This window comes from Python bivittatus, unplaced genomic scaffold (genome assembly GCF_059951505.1).
Source record: "Python bivittatus isolate LINGU-HERP-01145 unplaced genomic scaffold, Pbiv_v1 ctg000850_np1212, whole genome shotgun sequence".
Classification (NCBI taxonomy): domain Eukaryota; kingdom Metazoa; phylum Chordata; class Lepidosauria; order Squamata; family Pythonidae; genus Python; species Python bivittatus.
This window is the reverse complement of record NW_028277112.1, coordinates 61,152,609-61,172,172: the sequence shown is the minus strand read 5'-3', so window position 1 is coordinate 61,172,172 and position 19,564 is coordinate 61,152,609. Positions and strand designations below refer to the sequence as shown.

At 41.2% G+C, this 19,564-nt stretch overlaps 1 protein-coding gene across 1 annotated transcript in view; it reads right to left on the bottom strand.

Moving 5' to 3' along the window:
- The window catches only part of LOC103054328 (PH and SEC7 domain-containing protein 3-like), a 170,383-nt gene that overhangs the window by 135,116 nt on the left and 15,703 nt on the right, over positions 1-19,564 (bottom strand). The window contains exon 3 of the mRNA XM_088129788.1: positions 5,470-6,511. Coding sequence (XP_087985914.1) covers positions 5,470-6,511 — 1,042 coding nt within the window. The remainder of the gene's footprint in view (positions 1-5,469; positions 6,512-19,564) is intronic.

Genomic DNA, 19,564 nt, shown 5'->3' with positions numbered 1-19,564 from the left:
AGAGATTCTGAAGCTACTAAATCCTTTCTTCTAACAGCTCAGGCAATTGTCAAAAAGCAACAAAAGGAAAGAATAGAACTAGAGACAGAATACTTATTTGGAGCAACAGAGCCTTCTTTCCCATAGCTTTACCCGTATTCCACAATCAGTGGACTTCTCAAGGTTTTAAGCTCAAAAAGACTGAGAAGAAAGAAGTATGGGTAACGGTGTCTCTATGCTAAATAGTCTGTACATTATCACTATTACACATTGTATATATACATGAGAAAGTGCTGCAAAATTTCTGAACTTGCTGCTTTGCTCCACACAAAACTGTTGCAATACTATTCCTTTGGTAGGATTGAAACAGTAATTGGCATGTTAAGAAACTAACATAGGATCTGGTCTGCTTCTGAATAGACTAATCTTGACACTGCTCAGTGAACATCACAGAGGAGAACTGTCCTGTTTGAGGAAAGACATAAATATTGGCTAATCAAACTATTTGGATCTTTCCAAATTAGCACCATCAGCAACCAAGCCAAGGAATGGGACAGTGGAGGAATGCAATGTTAATACCTTTTAATCCTTCTACATATCTTCTCCAAGCTGCAATTTGCCTTACAGACCAAAAGCTACAGCTTGCAGAATCTTAAAATCTCTAAAAGTATTAAGCCCTTGACTGTGACTTTCAAATTCTTCATGATTCTTAAAAAATCAAGAAGAGGTCATAGGAAACAGACACGAGAACGTGCCCTCGCCCTCTCATTCCTCCTCTCTCATGCATTGGCCTAACTCTTAAATTGACCTTCCACTGCTCAGGATATTTACAGTACTTGACACAAAACAGGGTTTCCTTTTAAATATGATTCAAAGTTAGTTAACAAAACGTATTCAAGAGAATCCTAGACATTCTAAACAACAGCCATCATGAGTACCAGTATTAAATTGCATCACAATTTAGACCATTGGGAATTCCTTATTTTTTCTCTGATCTCTTAACCAAAGCTTAATCACTCGCCTGATTCACACATGAGGCTAAAACTAACAGGTTTGGTTTGACTCCTTATGGTTTATTCAAATTAACCATGACAGAATATGTGTGAACTCAAACTGGGTTCAGAAATCAAACTGGGTTCAGAAATCACACTAAGCCATAATGTACAGACTTTGGTTCAGGATTTACCACTTATAAACCCAGCCAACTATAGTTCATTTATGTATGTAAATCATGGCACTTTAATGTATGTGAATCAAATCATTATGCTTACACCAACTATGAATGGTTATTGGGTTAAGTGACTCTGAAAATCCTTTCATTCATCTAATTATTGGATCAAATAAAACAACTATAAGATATTCCATGAAGGTAAGCAATATAATGCAGATCACTCCTTTTGCGGAGAAAGACCAACTCATGCTTTACTCATAACAGAGCCCACTTAATACTAATAAAGCAGTTGCTATGGCATCAAGAAGATTAGTTATTAGAGCAATTTAACTAAGGTACATTATAGTCAAGACTCCTGCTGTTGTGTTTACAATTAAGTTTAGCACATTACTCATTTCTACATTTTGTTTATACCATGAAGTGTTTACTTACCATGTAAATTAAAACCTATTTATGCAAACTGTGATTAAAGAACATACTAATAAATCATTCATAGTATAGGAGTAAACTGACCCTGACTGCTTGCTAGAGCAGCAAAACAGTTTATCTTAGGAAAGGAGAGAGCTTGAGCTGAGTAAAAAGTGGAAACACTTCATTAAGGGAACCTCTTAATATGCACACACTGTATACTAAAGGTACAATAGAGATTTATCCTCATTATTCCAGAACTTTTTTTTATTTTGGGTGATTCTACAAAGGTAGAGACAGGCACCTTGATACTATCCAGCTCTCTAGGCCAATATACATCAAATCTGGGCGCCATTAGCATAGCCAAAGAAAAGGAATTGGGGAAGTTGTAAGAAAAAACTTACTGGGACTAAAAAGTGGCTAATTCTGAAATAAGGCCAAATGGAGATAAAGCCCCATTCTAAGTGCCGCCTTTGGCGCCAGCTAAGCTCTCTGATCCATTTCACTTTTTACATTTCTTAAAAATCCTTTTTTAAAAAATTGAAAACTGGCATGCTATGATGCTGGCATGATGCCTTCAGCATCATCTTTCTTTTTAAAAACCCCTCTGGGGTCCCAAAGAGGCCCCAGAAATATTCTTAAGAAATATTCTTAAGAAATAAACATGATTTCCAGCTAGAGTTCAGTGTTTGGAAGTACACTTAATCCAAAGGTAAAGTAAGAAAAGTAGAGAGTATCCGGTGTGGGAGAGACAAAAAACAGGTTGTAAGTAGCATTCTGGGAAGTCGTGCTTTGCAACTGGTTATATCCCCCATGACAGCCCTTTTGTGAATGAACCAGTCCTTCCACCTAGCAGCCATTTTAACAGAGAACCCATAAAATGTTCGCAAGATTCCAAATGTACCCCAATTGGCTGAGATGATATAACACAGGGTTCCTCAACCTTGGCGACTTGAAGATGTGTGGACTACAACTCCCAGAATTCTCCAGCCAGCATGGCTGGCTGGGGAATTCTGGGAGTTGTAGTCCACACATCTTCAAGTCGCCAGGCTGGGGAATTCTGGGAGTTGTAGTCCACACATCTTCAAGTCGCCAAGGTTGAGGAACCCTGATGTAACACACCTTGGGAAATGTAGTGGTTTCAGCACTGAATGTGGACTGAAGAACAGGTTTATTACCTTCTCTTGGGGTGACCTTGGATTTTTCTCCCAGACAAGTAATATTCACATGCAACCCATACATCCAGCAAGGAAAACAGAAACAGCCATTTTGCTGTCTTAAACTCCCCGGGGCAAATGCAAATCTAAATATAAATGCAACACACACATGCCTGCTGTCAGGGATTTGCCTGTCTCTTTTTCTTTTGCTTTCTTTGTTTCCTTATGGATAATTTAGGGAAGTTGGGAAAGCAGAAATCTTTTAAAATTCAAACCTTCCACTATCCTAAATGTGTACCAGAAGAATTTTAGGGAGGGAACAGCTGAACAGGAAGAGAAGCTGAAAAAGAGAAGCTGCTATTCAGATTTTGGGGAGTCACCAGAGAAGAAGTAGAAGAAAAGATTTGCAGAGTAATTCTTGGAACCTACAATCCTTGCCTACTATGCGTAAAGCCTTCAATAGGAGGTAAGGTTACCCGTTTAGATGCCTAGGTACCTTTATACCTTACCAGTCACATGCAGTAAACACACCAGGATTTGCCTAACACAGAATCCCTGTAAATGTTCAGTTTCTCAGTATATGGGATCAATCCTACTTCCTAGAAACAAGCAATGCTAAGAAGATGCCAGCAAGTACCAAGCTGGAAACCAAATCAGACTTTCCCTGCTGGGATATATCCTGATCTGCTAAAGAATTGTTGTTATCGTCCCCAGCCAGTACTGCCAGCCATACTGGTTGGGAAAATGGGAGTTGTCTGATACACTGGGAGGACACCAACCTGGCCAATGCTGAACTAAAATGCTTCTAAAACAGACATGCTTCAGCACATAGATTCTCTGAGTTGTCCCAAAGTCATCTACAAAAGCTTCTCCCCTTACCCACATACTCATGGATGATCATTTTAAGGCCCTCCTCCACTTCCCAGTCTTGATGCAACCCCCCATTTCCCAATCTGTTGACAGTAATGTCAAGGAAGTGGCAGGAGTGAACATTTTGACCTGTGCCAAACAGCCAGAACAGCCAAAATAATTGAAAAGGAGCAACAGCAGATGTACTTAGCATTTCAAAAAGCATCCTGTGGCTGGCACTGGATCAAAATTTGTTGCTCTATATTGAAGCTTTACTGTTGCTATGATAGAAGCATCCAAGGAGTTTCAAAGCCAAAGCACAAATCAGACATTTAACTAAATTTAAGCAAGAATGGTTCCCTAAATATCATATGTCACACAAAAAAATAAACTCAGACACTTAGAGTATGGATGTGAGGGGGAAATAACTGACATAAAGATAGATATTAGAAGCAATTTCAGTATTTTGACATAATACTGACACAATCACCAGTCTGATACATTGGGAGGGAATTTAGAACAATACTGTATTGCTTCTACTGATTTTTCTCCTTGTTAAAAATTATTTTTTATTTTATTTTATTTTTTTCTTTTTCCTTTTCTTCTTCTTTACAGGATTATGTGCATTTATTTTTGGAACAATTGATAAATATTGGTGATATCAATATTAACATTAATGTTTAGAGTTTTACAGAGATGTTTAGTTAAGCTGAAATGATAACCCTAGTTCTATATATTTAATTAAATAATTAATTTAATTAATTAATTTACATTTTATGATAATTGCAAATCCTTTATTTATTGATATTTTATTCTTCATCCCAAATGTCTTTTTCCATCTTTTTTTTCCCTCTTATGTAGCTATTTATTCTGTTCTTTAAATGCTTTAAGCAAATAATTAACTTAAAAATAAAACAAAACAAAACCAGTATTCAGAAAAAAAAATTATGCAAGAGTAATTACTTGTTTTTAAATGCACAAACCATCCTAGCACATTCCCTACATGGTGCAAACATGTTTTTGGTTGTTTAAAAAAAAATCAAGATCTGCTAAATATGGAAGATTCGGGGAGGCAATTTTACAAAGTAGTTTGAAAATTATTGTGATGGCTTAATATGAAGGTGATGTGATCTGCCTAATCAAAGTAGCAACAAGTACTGATTGTCTAATGGCTGGTTTAAGAGAATGGTAGTGTGAGCAACTGCCAAGTCCCCAATCCCTTAAGAACTCTACTTGGAATAGACCAACAAAATACTAGATCTACTCCTATCTACAATTAAGAAAAGGGCTTATAGAACTTTTTGGGAATTTTCCATCTTTCTCAATCAGATGAACTTGCAGTTGGCCTGGATTCAGCTGGTCTGACAGGTCCCCTATGCTAGTTCTCTCATTGATGGGAGGGCCTTCAAACTTGCAGGCCCTTCATATTGCCAGAAATATCCCCTCCTCCAAGTGTCCCCATGCATGTGACTTTATAGAAGGTTCTTCACTTAGTGAAAGTTATTGGTACCCACAGAAATGGTACAATACACTCCACTGCGAGAGGCTCAGCAGGTTCTGCCATTGCAATTGTTTTACACAGCTGTATCCAAACAGGGTAAACTAGATCTGTGGTTTCTGATCAGTCCTACAGTTGTGAAAAAGCTTTCTATGATGTGATTTTCTGATTAATGTTGTTTATTTACTGTTGCTATAAATAGTACTATGCTCCACTTTGTGTACTTTCTGTGGAACAGCACTACAAAACTCAAAATATTAAAGCAGCCATGCTTCTGTCTTCCCCACCCCAGTACAATAACAGGATCACATGCCAGCAAATTCTTCAACTCACTTAAAGAAGTCAACGTTATCAATATGTTCCCTCCTGCCCCTGCATTAAACATTAATAGTAGTAGTTGTTGTTACCTGTCCTTGTCTGGCACAGATTTTCCTTCCTGAGCCCAACTCTTTTCTTCAGTTGCAAAGACTTCATCTTCTTCACCTTTTGTCAAAGATGTCAATGGCTTGAGGTTTTCCCAGGATACATTCCAAGGGCGATCAGGCAAGCCAATTACTCCTGGTGAGGGAATGTATGACGTGTGATGGTTTGACAAGTTGGAGAAAGTTCTCCTTTCTACACTACCCATGTCAGAATGCCCCTTTTCCTTCTGTTCCTCAGCTTTTTGTATCCAAAGAATTTCCACCCCTTGAAATTCCACATGTTTGTTCACGGCTGTCTCTTTTGATATCCTCCTCTCAGGGAACCGTTCTGTTTTTTCCACATCACCCATGGCAAACTCCCGCTCAAAATCTGCCCAGGCATCCCCGACACCACCATCAATGCCCAAGTTTTTGTCCTCTGGACCAGCCAAAGGTATGCAACTACTCCTTTCACATATTTTGTGGACTTCCTCAGTTCCACCACCAGAAGTTTGCAAGGTCACAGGCTGAATTTCCACAGTTAAGACCATGGAGTCTTCTTCTGTGATCCAGTACAATTTCCTCTCTGCCATTATTTCAGATGGAAGAGGCATTTCTGAAGGCTTTTCTTGGCCTGCAAGAACTTTCTCCCTGGCTGCCTCTTCAACTGCTCTGCCAGTCCTTCTCTCACTTTCCATTTGTATCTCTGAACCAGAAACATAACTACCTCCATCCTGGGCCTTTTTTGATTCTAAATCTTGAGAAATGTTTGTAACCTCACTCTGTTTGCCAAGAAGCTGGGACTGTTCTCCGTCTTTGGGGGGCTTTTGCAACGCCTCAGAAACTGTTTCCAGTCCATCACCAGGGCTGCCATTTTCATATGGCCCACAGAGCATCTGATCCTTCCGCTGCCCATCCAAAGCACTCGTAATGTCTTCCCCATGAACCTCAGATGACTTTTCCAGAGTCTGGGCCCCTTCTTCTACAGCCCCATATTCCAGGAATTCATTGATGTCGTGTGGGAGAAGAGTACTACCTCCATGGCTACCTGCAAGAACCAAATAAATAAATAGAAAGAAAAAGGCAACCATTTAATTCCATTACCAATATTGCGCCTACTCTTCTCCTACATGGAAACAGTGATGTATTTTGGCCTCTTTGGCATTATGTCACTTCTTATTTAATCTTTCTTTCCAGGCTTGTCTTTAAGGCAGGGCGGATTTTGGATAACAAATTTTCCAAGTCAAGGCAGCCAAAGCACACATCCAAATTAATATTCATTTAATGCTAAATCCCCCTCGTAGGGAGCTTTGGGATTCTCACAGAAGATTTTCTGTAGGCCAAAATGACTAAGACACGTTAAAGGAAACCCTAATTCATAAACTGATTTCATAAATCACTCACTTGACAGCAAGCAGAAAGATTCTTTGCCCTATACAACTCATACGGATAGTTCTACGAAGCACCAGATACAGAATGCCACAGCAGAAACTGATAATTTCATAATTGAGAAGCAGTTTATAAGCTGCATGTATGAATAGGCCAATGTAATGTGTTCAGTGCCTTCAAACTATAATAACTGAATGCTTTTATCCTAAGGCAGAGGCAGGGAACCTTTTCCAAGTTGGGAACTGAAGCTTACTATTTCAGCTGGTCAGCAGATCAGCCAAAGCCTTCCAAAAACATGGTAATGTTCTTTTATGATTCTGGGGATTTGAGGGAAGTTTTTAAAAAGGGCTAGGGTGTTGTTCTATATCACCGAGATCTTCATATTCATGCCTATCCTTATTTTAGTATTTTGATCACAAAATATTACTGAAAATTGACCCTCTCACCACTGAATTTTTTGAAGTACCCATCTTGGGATGTTAGGGGTTCCAAATGGGGTGCTGGAGGCCACACACAGCCCACAGGTTGCCAATCCATTTCCTCATGTATGAGCGTTATTGATCATGTCCATGTAGCCACATAATTGCATTTATCAAAGCCAGACTATATTCTCCATTAGTTTCCATCAAAACATAATCATTGTATTTAAACTGACAGTGTAAATACTCATTTATAACATATGATTTTGTGTGTTTCTATGTATGCTTGGCATTTTACCAAGCAAATATTTCAAGATAAAACTGTCCCCAACGCTATTTAGATCGTGGGCAGCTTTGTTCTACTTTGTTTCTGAGACTGGTGAAAATTATATTACTCTGAAAATCCGTTTTCAAATGGTATCAGCACCCAGTAGCACCTATTATTCTGATACAACAGAACAGAACAATTTACAATTGTTTGTAAATCAAAGCCACAATGACAAATGTAAGGGAATCTTACTCAGTGGACACGGTACCAAGAAAATGTTTAGTATCAGGAGATGTCTTTGATTCCTGGATTGTCAGTAATATTTGTTCAAAGAGTTCCATTATATTTTTCTTAACAGTTCAGAGAACAATTGTGACCTAATTGCTTTTTGGTTTCTTGGGTTTTGCCCAATATTTGAATCATGCTCTCTTGCCATGTATTTTCTACCATCAGCACCTCCCATCCCCATAAGCCAGTGTTGTCCAAACTTGGCCACTTTAAGATGAGTGGACTTCAACTCCCAGAATTCCCCAGCCAGCCACTCCAATTCTGGGAGTTGAAGTCCACTCATCTTAAAGTGGCCAAGTTTGGACAACACTGGCATAAGCAAAGATTGTGAACTCTGTCCAGAAAGAGTAGAGTAGCTTAGGAGAGTGAGGTTCAGAGATAACTGTTCTAATCCAGCCATATCTGACACCAACATTGGAAAGGAAATCTGCCAGAAATTTATTTATTTAATCATTATGACTTTACTTAATTTTTCAATTCTGTGCGTATGCCTTCAAGTCAGTTTTTAACTCCAAATGACTGCCTGGACAAGTCCCTGCAGTTTTCCTGGCAAGAACGTTTTTGCCATTGCCTGCTTTCTAGGGCCAAGGAGGGGGACTGGCCCAAGGTCACCCAGCTGGCTTCATGCCTAAGGCGGGACTAGAGCTCATGGTCTCCTGGTTTCTGGCCTGGTGCCTTAACCACCACACTAAACTGGCTCTCATAACATTAGTAAGGATGAATATTTATTAATTCACAAAAGCTCCAACCTGCTGTTCAATGCATAGCCCAGACACAGCTTACCATTTCTGTAAAGGCTCCATCAGATATTATATTAGAAATAACATATATCTTAGTTCTTCTTTAATAGTCAGAGATGATCATTCTTTACTGGGACCCTCCTGAATACAAGGAAGAAAAGTTTAATGCTTCCTCTGCAGTTGTGCTTATAATGAACACTGCACCTTCCTTGAGTAGAACAGGGTTTCAAGGGAGGGGGGGGGGAATCTCCTGCCATCAATGAATGCTTCTTCATGAAGCCTTATAACTCGGTCAGGGAGATAATAATACTGGTAAAATCAGGCCTCAGCAGAGCAGCATTACATTTCCCCTCCAAATCATAAGAAAGAAAAACTGAAAGGCAAAATTGCAACGTGTAGTTGAACTCAGAGAATTATTCCCTGGTGAGGTAACAATACAGCCAACTTTTAAAGCAGAGGCATCGGCTTCTTTTTCATTCCTTCTTGTCCATATCTGTTTTCCCACACCTCCAATTCCTTGTTCATTAATCTTCTCCATTTGCCTTTGGATAGCCTAAAAGGTAAGGAGGAGTCCAGTAGCACCTTTTCAACTAACATTTTATTAAAAGCACACATTCTGGTGATGCAGCTCCCTTCATCAGGTACATCAGAGGAAGCAAGCTGCAGCTCATGGAAACTGTGGCGTCCTTGGGGTTCTCTTGGCTGTTTTCTTGCAAACGTTTCGTTACCCGGCTAGGTAACATCTTCAGTGCTAGAATGGGATGGGGCAAGCCATGGAAACATATGTGTCTGAGTACAACTTATTAGTTGGGAAAGGTGCTACCAGACGCCTCCTGATCATTGGCTACCACAGACCATTTTGACTCTCCTCCTCTAACAACAGGGGGACACTGTCTGCAGGGCTGATGAAGTCTCGCCATTATGCTGCTGTTAACAAAGGAATGTTATGATTACTAGTCACGTTGTATATTTGCTTTTTCCTTTTTTGATAAAACATTTCAAAAAATAATTAGCATCCAATTTACATCGAAGAAAATCTCTCGTAAATGATTTTATCCAACTCAAATCTGAAGCAGGTGAAAAGCCAAAGCAATCAGAAAAAGAACAGCAAGGCTTGGCAGACTCCCGCGATGCCCACGGAGACCTCTGCTTCCAGTAACAGCAGTTCATCCATACAAGTGGACAGATCAGTCCGTTTTCCATCCCTGTAAGTTTTCCTTGTGTTCATTCATAAATCCATGCCATCCCAGTTGCATTCACCTGCTAGTTTTTTGTTTAGAAAAGTCCACGTGGAAAAACATGTGCTTTAAAACACCATCCTGCCGTTTTAAAACACCTTTCGTGACATTGCTTAAGCCAAGAGCTGCAGTCAAGCTGCAAAGAGCAGCAAAATACAGAGAATGGGTGCAGGCCAAGAGGCAAGGTAGTCTGGTTTCAAAATGGAATGCACACAAGCATTCCTACCTGGTAATTTCAAAATCAGGCTAATGAAGCCTCCCATCCCATCTTTCACTTCAGGAAATCCTAGCCCCATATGAGGTCACTGTTAAAGGCCAGCAAATGGGCTCCCAATAGTCCAAAGCAGAAAACTATCACTCCTTCTTTGTGGTTAAACAGGCCTGCACTCCTGCAGTATCTCGGTGGGAACCATCTATAACCCTCATCTGTGCTGAGACTCTTGGGGAAAAAGAAAGACAAATGGGTCATTATGCAAGGAATTTCTCAGGGACGCACTCTGGGCATTTCACTGTTTCTCTCCCTCTTCCTCTTCCCTGTTCTGGCCTTCCTAAAGGGAAGAGCAAGGAAGAAGAGGCAGCCAGCCAGGGATGGAGTAGGGTGGGTAGGTGGTGGCATTTGGATCAGGAATCCAAGATGGGAGCATCAGGCTCACACTGGCCTAGGGCCACCCACTGAGGCATCTTTTCCACATAGGCCCAGCATCAGCACCTTATTACAGGGATCATTTTATTAATTCTACTTTAATATATGTTATTCACCTCTAGGGTAGAATGGTGCCTTTCCCTAGGTATTTGCATAAGCTGTTTTACTCCTGCATTGGTGATGCTGCTAGGAAGTAAGAAGTGGAAATGTGAAGTTGTGCACGCTCGGAGTTTGTCAGAACTTGCAAATTTTAGCTACAGTAGTTGGATACAGGAATGTAGAAGCAATTGAAAAATGTGGAATAACAGTGAGACCAAGGGTGTGTGGAATGTTAATTGTGTGCTTAACAACTGAAGTAATAAACAAGGTTGCCTTAAAAGCAGGATCTTTAAGTCCAAGTTGGGTGCTGCATCTGTTATGTAGAAAAGCAACTTATTGTGTCCTAAGCAAGGCTTTGTGGAATAGTAGAAACCAGCATAGTAACCATAGGGTCTCTGGCTAATATATCCTTAAGTATGAGATAAGTTTATGTTTCTATACACATAGCTTGATATACACATAGCTATTAGATATCAAAAAGTGTTTTGCAATGAAATGTTATGGCTCAGTGTGTGAGCTGTAATTTGGGAAACCCAAAGTTAAGTCAAGTGTCTTCTGCACAGTCTTTAGCTACAGACAAGCCACTATCCTGGTAGCTTTTCATCCCACTGCGTCCCTTGATTAGTGAAAACAGCATAGGGGAGTGGTCAGAGAATTAGGACTTGGGGGCCAGGTGCAGATCCATATGTAATGATGAAAACTCACTGTCTCCTTTGGGCTAATTGCTATCTCTCAGCCCAATCTACCTGCCAAGGTTGTGGTCAGAATAAAATGGGAAGAGCTAAGTCTAGGGAAACACCATCTGAGCTCCTAGAGAAACATTCGGAGGTCAGCCTAACAAATAAATAAATAAAAGTGCAACACAAAGCATTTGGACACTCAAAAGCATTATGCAGACATTAAGTATTATTATTATTTCATGCCATGCACTATGGCAAAGACTTTGCTCTTCTGAAGAAGAATTAAAGAGTGGGCTATTGATCAGCTGGAAACAAAGGCAAATGCCATCCCGCTTGATTATGCACTCTGGACAAAACGAAATCCACAACGGCATTATCCTGTGGCTTCACAGTGCAGCCAGCCTCACACCACCATTAGCCTTTTTACCACCCACCGATAATAACAACACTGTCTGAAAGGTCCTCTGCAATTGCCAGAGAAGAGCACAAATGTGGGGTTCCACCCAGGCAGCAAAGTTTGAAAAAGTGACCAGCTCTTTAAGGGACGCTCCTCCCTCCTCCCATCAAGCCACACAGCATCATGTTTAGTTAAAGCAGCGAGCACATCACGTCAATCTTTCTTCCCCCCAGTCCACCCAAAATAACTGTCTCACATGAAAAGGAACAAGATTCAGATGCTAATCCACTGAAGAGAAGCAGGGAGGCAACCGTGTAGTAAAATGAACTGCGTAGGTTCTTCACAGCATACTCCAGGTAACCATTTTGTTATGATTCCCCCCCCCAACCCACACACACATACACCCCACCCCTACATTTCAGGTTTGATTGTATTTATAGCCTGGAGCTATGCAGCTGCGTGCGAAAGCTGAGCCATAAAGAAAATACAGCTTGGAAGTAGCTACAGCCTTCCTAATGACTGATATCCTTAAGAATTTCATCATTTGACAGAGCTCTGGATATATGATACATACACATGATCCCTTGTGCATGCAACAATTCCTCCCCTGTTATAATTGAAACGTTCAGAAATTGCCACGGGCAACTTACTGACAGAGTCATCAACACGAGGAAGCAAAACATCTGATAAATCTAAGAGACGAAGAAATGGTTTGACATGCGTGTTGTGAGTGCGCACATGTGTCTACAAAGTCCTACCCGCTCACATAACAAACAGATATAATTTGGCTGAACAGAGGCTGACTACTCACAAAGATTACTGTAGCTCCAGCAGTTACCCATGGGTCAGTGAAACCATACAGATCATCAGTGTATCTAATAAGGATTCCAGCTTATGGTAACGGCTGCCGTTCTAAATCAACTGGAATCAGCATAGTTTCAAATTTCCTGGCTGAAGCAGCACCAGCCGCCGCACGGGCGCTCTGCAGTGCACATGGTGATGTAAATGGAAGCCTTCTGAGCATTATGAAACGGGAAAAAGGACTGCAGCCGCATTCCGGCTACAGCTGAAAATGAGCCCACCTAGGCTAACTTAAGGCAGCAAAGCTACAGTGAGCTTCTTTCTTCTTCTTCTTCTTCTTCTTCTTTTTTAATCTAGCAGGGATGATTTTTCCAGCAACACTAACAATGAAAAGAAAGAATTGTATTCCACATACGCAGCAGCAAGAGCTGCAGAAGAAGAAAACGGAATGACAGTGGGAATTTGGTCCTACTCAGCAACAGAGGCACCGTAACAGCACACTTAATCAGAGCTGAGCCTTCTCTTTGAGGAGCATGCAACAGAAAGGAGTACGCTTTGTCACCCCACAGCCCTCTCCTGTTTCTAAGATGGATGGATGGATGGATGGATGGATGGATGGATGGATGGATGGATGGATGGATAGATAGATAGATAGATAGATAGATAGATAGATAGATAGATAGATAGATAGATAGATAGATAGATAGATACCTAACATAAGCTAAATAATCATTTTTGCATTGGGAGCGCACATGTGCACACCGAATTCAACATGAACAGTACAATTTTACGTGTGTTGGACTTTGAGAAACTGCACACACAGCACAAAACACAGGATTGTACTGGAGAGATCATCCGGGCTTTGGTTAAAAATAAAAGGGCAAGTTTCTAAGTCTCATGGTTTGATAATATTAACACCAGATCTCCAATAGCTGAGCTGGGGCTTTACTATAGAGCATTACTGATTTTCCTCTCCAAGGCCAGCTAGAAAATGAATGCACAGTACTGCTCCTATTTATATAATTATCATAACAGAATAACAGCCTTCTTAGTATACAATTTAAACAGTGCTATCAGAGAGCATACAAAACCTCTAAAAATATTGTCACTAATGCTTCTCAGAAAGTGAGCAGCAAGGATTGCATGCTACACATGAGAGAATCTATTAAACACATAGGTGGCTGGTGTGGGTCTTCCGGGCTGTGTGGCCGTGTTCTGGAAGTTTTGTTTCCTAACGTTTCGCCAGCATCTGTGACCGGCATCTTCAGAGTGCAGGAGCACAGACAGGAGCAGTTCTCTCTGTGCCCAGGGTGATGTGACCCTTTTGTGGGTATTTATAGAGATCTGGGGGGGGGGGATTGGGGGGGTGTGGTGGTGGGGTTTAACCACATAAATTATTAAACACATAAATTAAGACAAGCAAAGGCAGCTGGATTGGAGGATGCAACTGAATGGGGAGTGGCTGGATATAAATTTAATGTAAGCCATATTAATACTATTTGCACCAGACAGGATGTAGCAATGGCTTATCAGTCCACAATTTTTTTTTATTTTATTTTTACTTTGGCTGCTTCCAGTTACCTGTGTCTCACAGGAGAGCTTGCACAAAAGACCTAGGAAAAAAATTCCCTTTTAAAAAGAAGTGGACATAATAGCCAACATAGTTACAACAGTCAAGGATTACACACAGCCAGTGCAATAATTCTCTCTCTCTAGGAGTTCAAACTGCACTCAGTAGTTCTCATGGGAAAGTCAAGTACTCAGCTTTAGTAGATAAAATACCTTTATTGCAGAAACTAAATAGCCAGAGTAACTACAATCAGCTTCTACAAAGCCAAAGAACCTAGCCATATGTATGTGTGGGAGCCCCAAGGCCTAAATCCCCAGTTTCTCCCCACCCCCCCCGCCTTCTTTTCTTGGAACAAACTGCCTGCAGCCCTTTTGGCAGCCTGGACTGTTGATGGTCCCCGCACTGTGTTTACATAACAGTCTGGTGTGGTCTCAGCTTTTCTGTGTTGTCAGCTCCAGCCATCACAAAAACACAGAAGAGAGGGAAACTGAGGGCCAAATTAACTGTGTATGTTTGGTAAACATGAGGAACAGGTGGTATTATTTAATGCTTTTTAAACCAAAGATGGACGGGGGGGTGGACACAAGGCCAAGGTATAATGGTGATACTTGAAGTGGATCACCCTCGTCTGGCTTTCTTCTAGGATAAAAGAGAAGCTAAGGGGAAAAGAGGAGAAGAAAGGAACTATGAAAGGATGAGGTGGGGAAGAGGCTGCTTTTCCTCCCATCTTCCTCCCCAGTTCATGAAATCTGCAAAACTAGGATACTCCAGGATGTGAACACCTGATTATCCTGGAAACAACCAAGATGAAATCCTGGTGGCCACCAAGAGTCCAGGGCAGTGGCCCTACTTCCTCAAGCTGCCCATTCCCCTTTTCTGTTTCGGTGTTCTTGCCTGCCCCCCATCCTCTTCCCCCTGCTCTTCCCAATCTAACACTTTGTTAACCTTGCAAATGCATTTTCCCTTTTCTTAATCTGATATTTGTCTACATAGTCAAGGATGGAAGAATGGAGCCTAATGAAATGCAGGGCAACCTATAGGTTTGGACCCTCGGGCTGGGATCACACATTACACTAAAACAAAATGAAGTTAGTCTGCCTGTGGTTTATCATAGTGTGTGAATCCAGCAACTATAATTTGGAAACCTTAGTTTATGGCTCGACATGTAGAGTGAACCAAATCTTTGGTATTGTGCTACACATTTGCTTCACAGTTCTCATGTCAGTCTGGCCACTGACCTCATAAAGGAGGTTGGAAAGGAAATGCAATTAACTCTCTTCTTCCCTGTAGCTATTTCCTCAATTAAGTATGGTTCCTACATCCAGCTGAAGAATATGTGCTTTGGAAAAGAATCTACACCAAGTCCCACTCCCCAAAGTCCCACTCCCCAAAGCATTTCTCCAGCTGTTATCCCTGTGAGTTGTAGTCCTGCCTTAGGCATAAGGCCAGCTGGGCGACTATAGGCAGAAAATCTACTTCTCTCCTTCTGAAAATCTTGTCAAGACAACTGCAGGGACTTGCCCATGTACAATAGTCACCAACAGTCAAGACAGATTCAAAGGGATCAGGAAAAAAAAGGGTTAGGTGACTCATGACTTCAGGTGGAATTTTCTTTAATTTTTCAAAGATTAAAGAAATAACAGTTTTATACATTAATATTTAAGGAGGAAAAGAGAGCTTAAAAGTCTTACTTCAGTTTAATGCAGCTTGCCTTACTCACACTTCTTGGGCAGAATCTAAGCAATTGCTTTCACTGTTAAATTTTACTAAACAAGGTTTCAAGCTTTATTTATTTATTTATTATTACATTTAGATAGATGCCCATCTCACGACAAGTGACTCTGGGAGGCATACAACAAAGCTAAAACAAATAGTTAATAAATACTAAACAATCAATATCATAATTATTAATAATAACATTTAAAAACTATAAAAAACTAAAAAAGAAAGAATATTAGGCCAAGAGATGTTAATGATAATGTAGCCACCTTAATAATTCACTGGTCCCCTGGGGTCCCCAGGCCTGATGGCACAATTAGGTTTTGAGGGACCTTCAGAAAGTCAAGGGTGATGGGGTAGGGCGGGCACCACAGCAGAGAAAGCCTGCCGCCTTGAGTCTGCCAAATGTAGCTCCCTCGCTGAGGGGACCCATAGCATACTCCATCTGCTGGATCTGGTGGGACAGGCACATGTAATCAGGGAGAGGCAGTCCCTCAGATAACTTGACCCCATGCCATGTTTGGCTTTAAAGGTCAAAACCAACACCTTGAATTGGACCCAGAAATAAACTGGTAACTGATGCAGCTCGCGGAGCAGAGGTGTAACGTGTGTTCTACTAGGGAGAAGAGCCAGTTTGGTGTAGTGGTTAAGGTGCTGACCTAGAAACCAGAAGACTGTGAGTTCTAGTCCCACCTTAGGCATGAGAGCTGGCTGGGTGACTTTGGGCCAGTCCCGCTCTCTCAGCCCAGCTCACCTCACAGGGTGGTTGTTGTGGGGAAAATAGGGAGAGGAAGGAGTATTAGGTATGTTCACCACCTTGAGTTATTTATAAAAATAATAAAGGCAGGATTAAAAAAAATCTAAAAACACATACACACACAAGAGTAGCTTCTGGACACTCTTCAAGGGCAGCCCCATGTAGAGTGCTACAGTAATCCAACCAGGAGGTGACTAGGGTATGAGTGACCATGAGGACAGCCCCTCAGTCTAGGAATGGGTGCAACTGACATACAATGCAAAGTTGTGCAAAGGCCCTCCCAGCCACAACTGCCACCTGCTCTTTGAGCAGGAGTTGTGAGTCTAGGAGGGCCCCTGGCTGCACACAAGGCCTGTCTGGGGCACTGCAACCCCATCCAGAACCAGAGATGACATAGTCCTAGAACTGGTAGGTCCTAAAACCCAGAGCCACTCAGTCTTGCCAGGGTTCAGCTGAAGCCTGTTATTCCCCATCCAGCCCCTCACAGCCTCCAGACACTGGGATAAGATGTCCACAGCATCGCTTAATTCAGCAGGGGCAGATGTATAACTGGGTTTCATTAGCGTACTGATGACACCTCACCCCATGGGGACAGATGAGCTCACCCAGTGGCCTCAGGTAGATGTTGAATCGGAGTGGAGAGAACACCAATCCCTGTAGCACCCACCCAGTAGGGGCTGAGGGCAGGATCTCTCCTCCCTGATCACCACCAGCTGGAATCGACCCTGGAGAAAGGAGGTGAACCAGCACAACACCATGCTGCCCATCCCCAATTCTCTGAGTCAGTCCGGAAGGACACCATGGCCGATGGTATCGAAAGCCGCTGAGAGGTCAAGTAGGGCAAGGATGGATACGCAATCCCCATCCCACCCAGGCCAGGGATCGTCCAAAAGTTCAACCAATGGTGTTTCCATCCCATACCCTGGTCTGAATCCTGATTGAAAAGGATCCAGATAATCCTTTAATCAGTGTCACTAATAATCTTAAAAATTGAATTGCGCTAAAAGCCCACCACAATATTACAACCACAAAGGTTCTAAGCTAAAAGGTTTTAGCAGAACCTCTTGGTATAAAGAAAGCAAAGGTATTACTTTTATATCCAAAGTATTTTGTTTTTCTGAGGAAAATTACTATTCTTTTTCTGCTAACAGAGTTTCTGATATTTCTCCCTATCCACTAAGATGGCCACTGGTATTATACAGGGGAAAGTCCTCTACTTATAAATATTCTCCATTTCAAACTCCACTTCTATTTAAGGTCATCAGAATAAGAGCCTAGATATTACAAGGGAAGAGACTGAGGACAGACAGGTAGACACGGAGGAGTTTGGACTGATGGACAAATGAGGATATAAGTATAAATCAGTGTTTTCAAACTTAAACTTTTACTTTTACTTAAACTTTTCAACTTTAAGAGGAGTAGACTTCAACTCCCAGAATTCCCCAGCCAAGTCCACACATCTTAAAGTTGCCCAGTCTGAAATATACTGGTATAAATCGATGGGTGAATGATGGCGAAGTCTGTATCAACTGGATAGGACCAACACTTTGAGAAGTTTTGCTGTATGGTGTTTCTCAACCTTGGCAACTTTAAGATGTATGAACTTCAACTCCCAGAATTCCTCAGCCAGCATTCTGGGAGTTGAAGTCTACACATCGTAAATTTGCCACAATTGAGAAACACTGCTTTAGACACCAGTATCTGTCTTTCTGTAGCGAATTGGGCAGATGTGTTCACACACACATTCATGGGAATGTCTAATAACAATTACAATCTCATAAGAGTTTGGCCATTAAAATTAATTAATTTAATTATAACGCAATTAGTTGTTTTAATTAATTTAACTTTGGGATCCCTTTATTTCATCTGGCAGTCATTGTAATTGCTGACTCCTGGTTTCCATAGCTGCATTGGTTGCCAGTTTGCTTCAGGATGCAATTCAAGGGACTGGTTGTCACCTATAAAATCCTTCATGGCATAGGGCCTGGTTATCTGAGGGACCACCTGTCTCCAGTGGCTTCTGCCCATCCAATTAGATGAGGCAGAGGTGGGATGCTTCAGGTCCCTTCTATTAAACACTATCACCTGCCAGGGGCCCTGGAAGCACGCTTTCTCTGTTGCAGTGCTCTCTGCCCTCTGGAATAGCATCCCCCCGGAGATTGATACGGCTCCCATCCTGCAAGCGTTCTTCAAGTCTTTAAAAACATGGCTGTGTTCCCAATTCAGCTGTTGAACCTTTGGTGAATGCACGTGTATTCGGGTCACATGTGTTATTTTCTTTTTTCTTTTTACTTTTAATTATGTAAGCCGCCCAGAGTTGCACAGCCTTCTAAAATTAATAAAATAAATAAATAAATACAGATTTATTTCTCAACAGCTTTTTTGATGATGTAATGGTCTATATAAAAGAAAAGATTGGCAACTACCTGGCTAAGGTGTGCATATTAAACCCTGCCACATGGAAGGGCTACCTCTGCAATTCACTGTCTTTAACAATCTGAGATCCCTGGAATGCTAGATGCAGTTTACCTTCGTTTCTACAAAAATTTCATCTCTAACATATCATTATATTTAAATGTATGCCAAGCAAGCATGTTTGCACAGTGAGCAAGTCAGACCTAACTCAAAAGAAATTATATTTAGAAAAGAGAAATTTCAACAGAAGCAATGAAAAATCAAGACAGTAGTTTTGGTAACCAAACTTAGGTACATGAAGATATCTCTGATAAATCAAAGAGATTTTGGCAGAAGAATAATCCTTAAAGAAAAATAGTGATCAGGTGATCAATGAGAGCTATTTTTGATCACTGGTGCTATGTTGGCTGATGATAGCTTGTTGCTGCTAAAAAACATCTAAGTAGGGCAATCTGTAAGATTCTCTTCACTGAGACAAATTTGGTTGATTAAATTTAAGTTTTCTTGGACTTCCTTCCATGTCTCGAAGAAACGTCCATGTTGTTGGGACTATGCAAATTTGCTTAAGCAACCAGTTAAAAGACAAATGATTGATCAACTGGTTTACTTGGTTGCCTTAAAATCCCTACTATCAAGTTGTCTAATCACAACTAATCACAGCTGTCTCCCCCCCCCCGC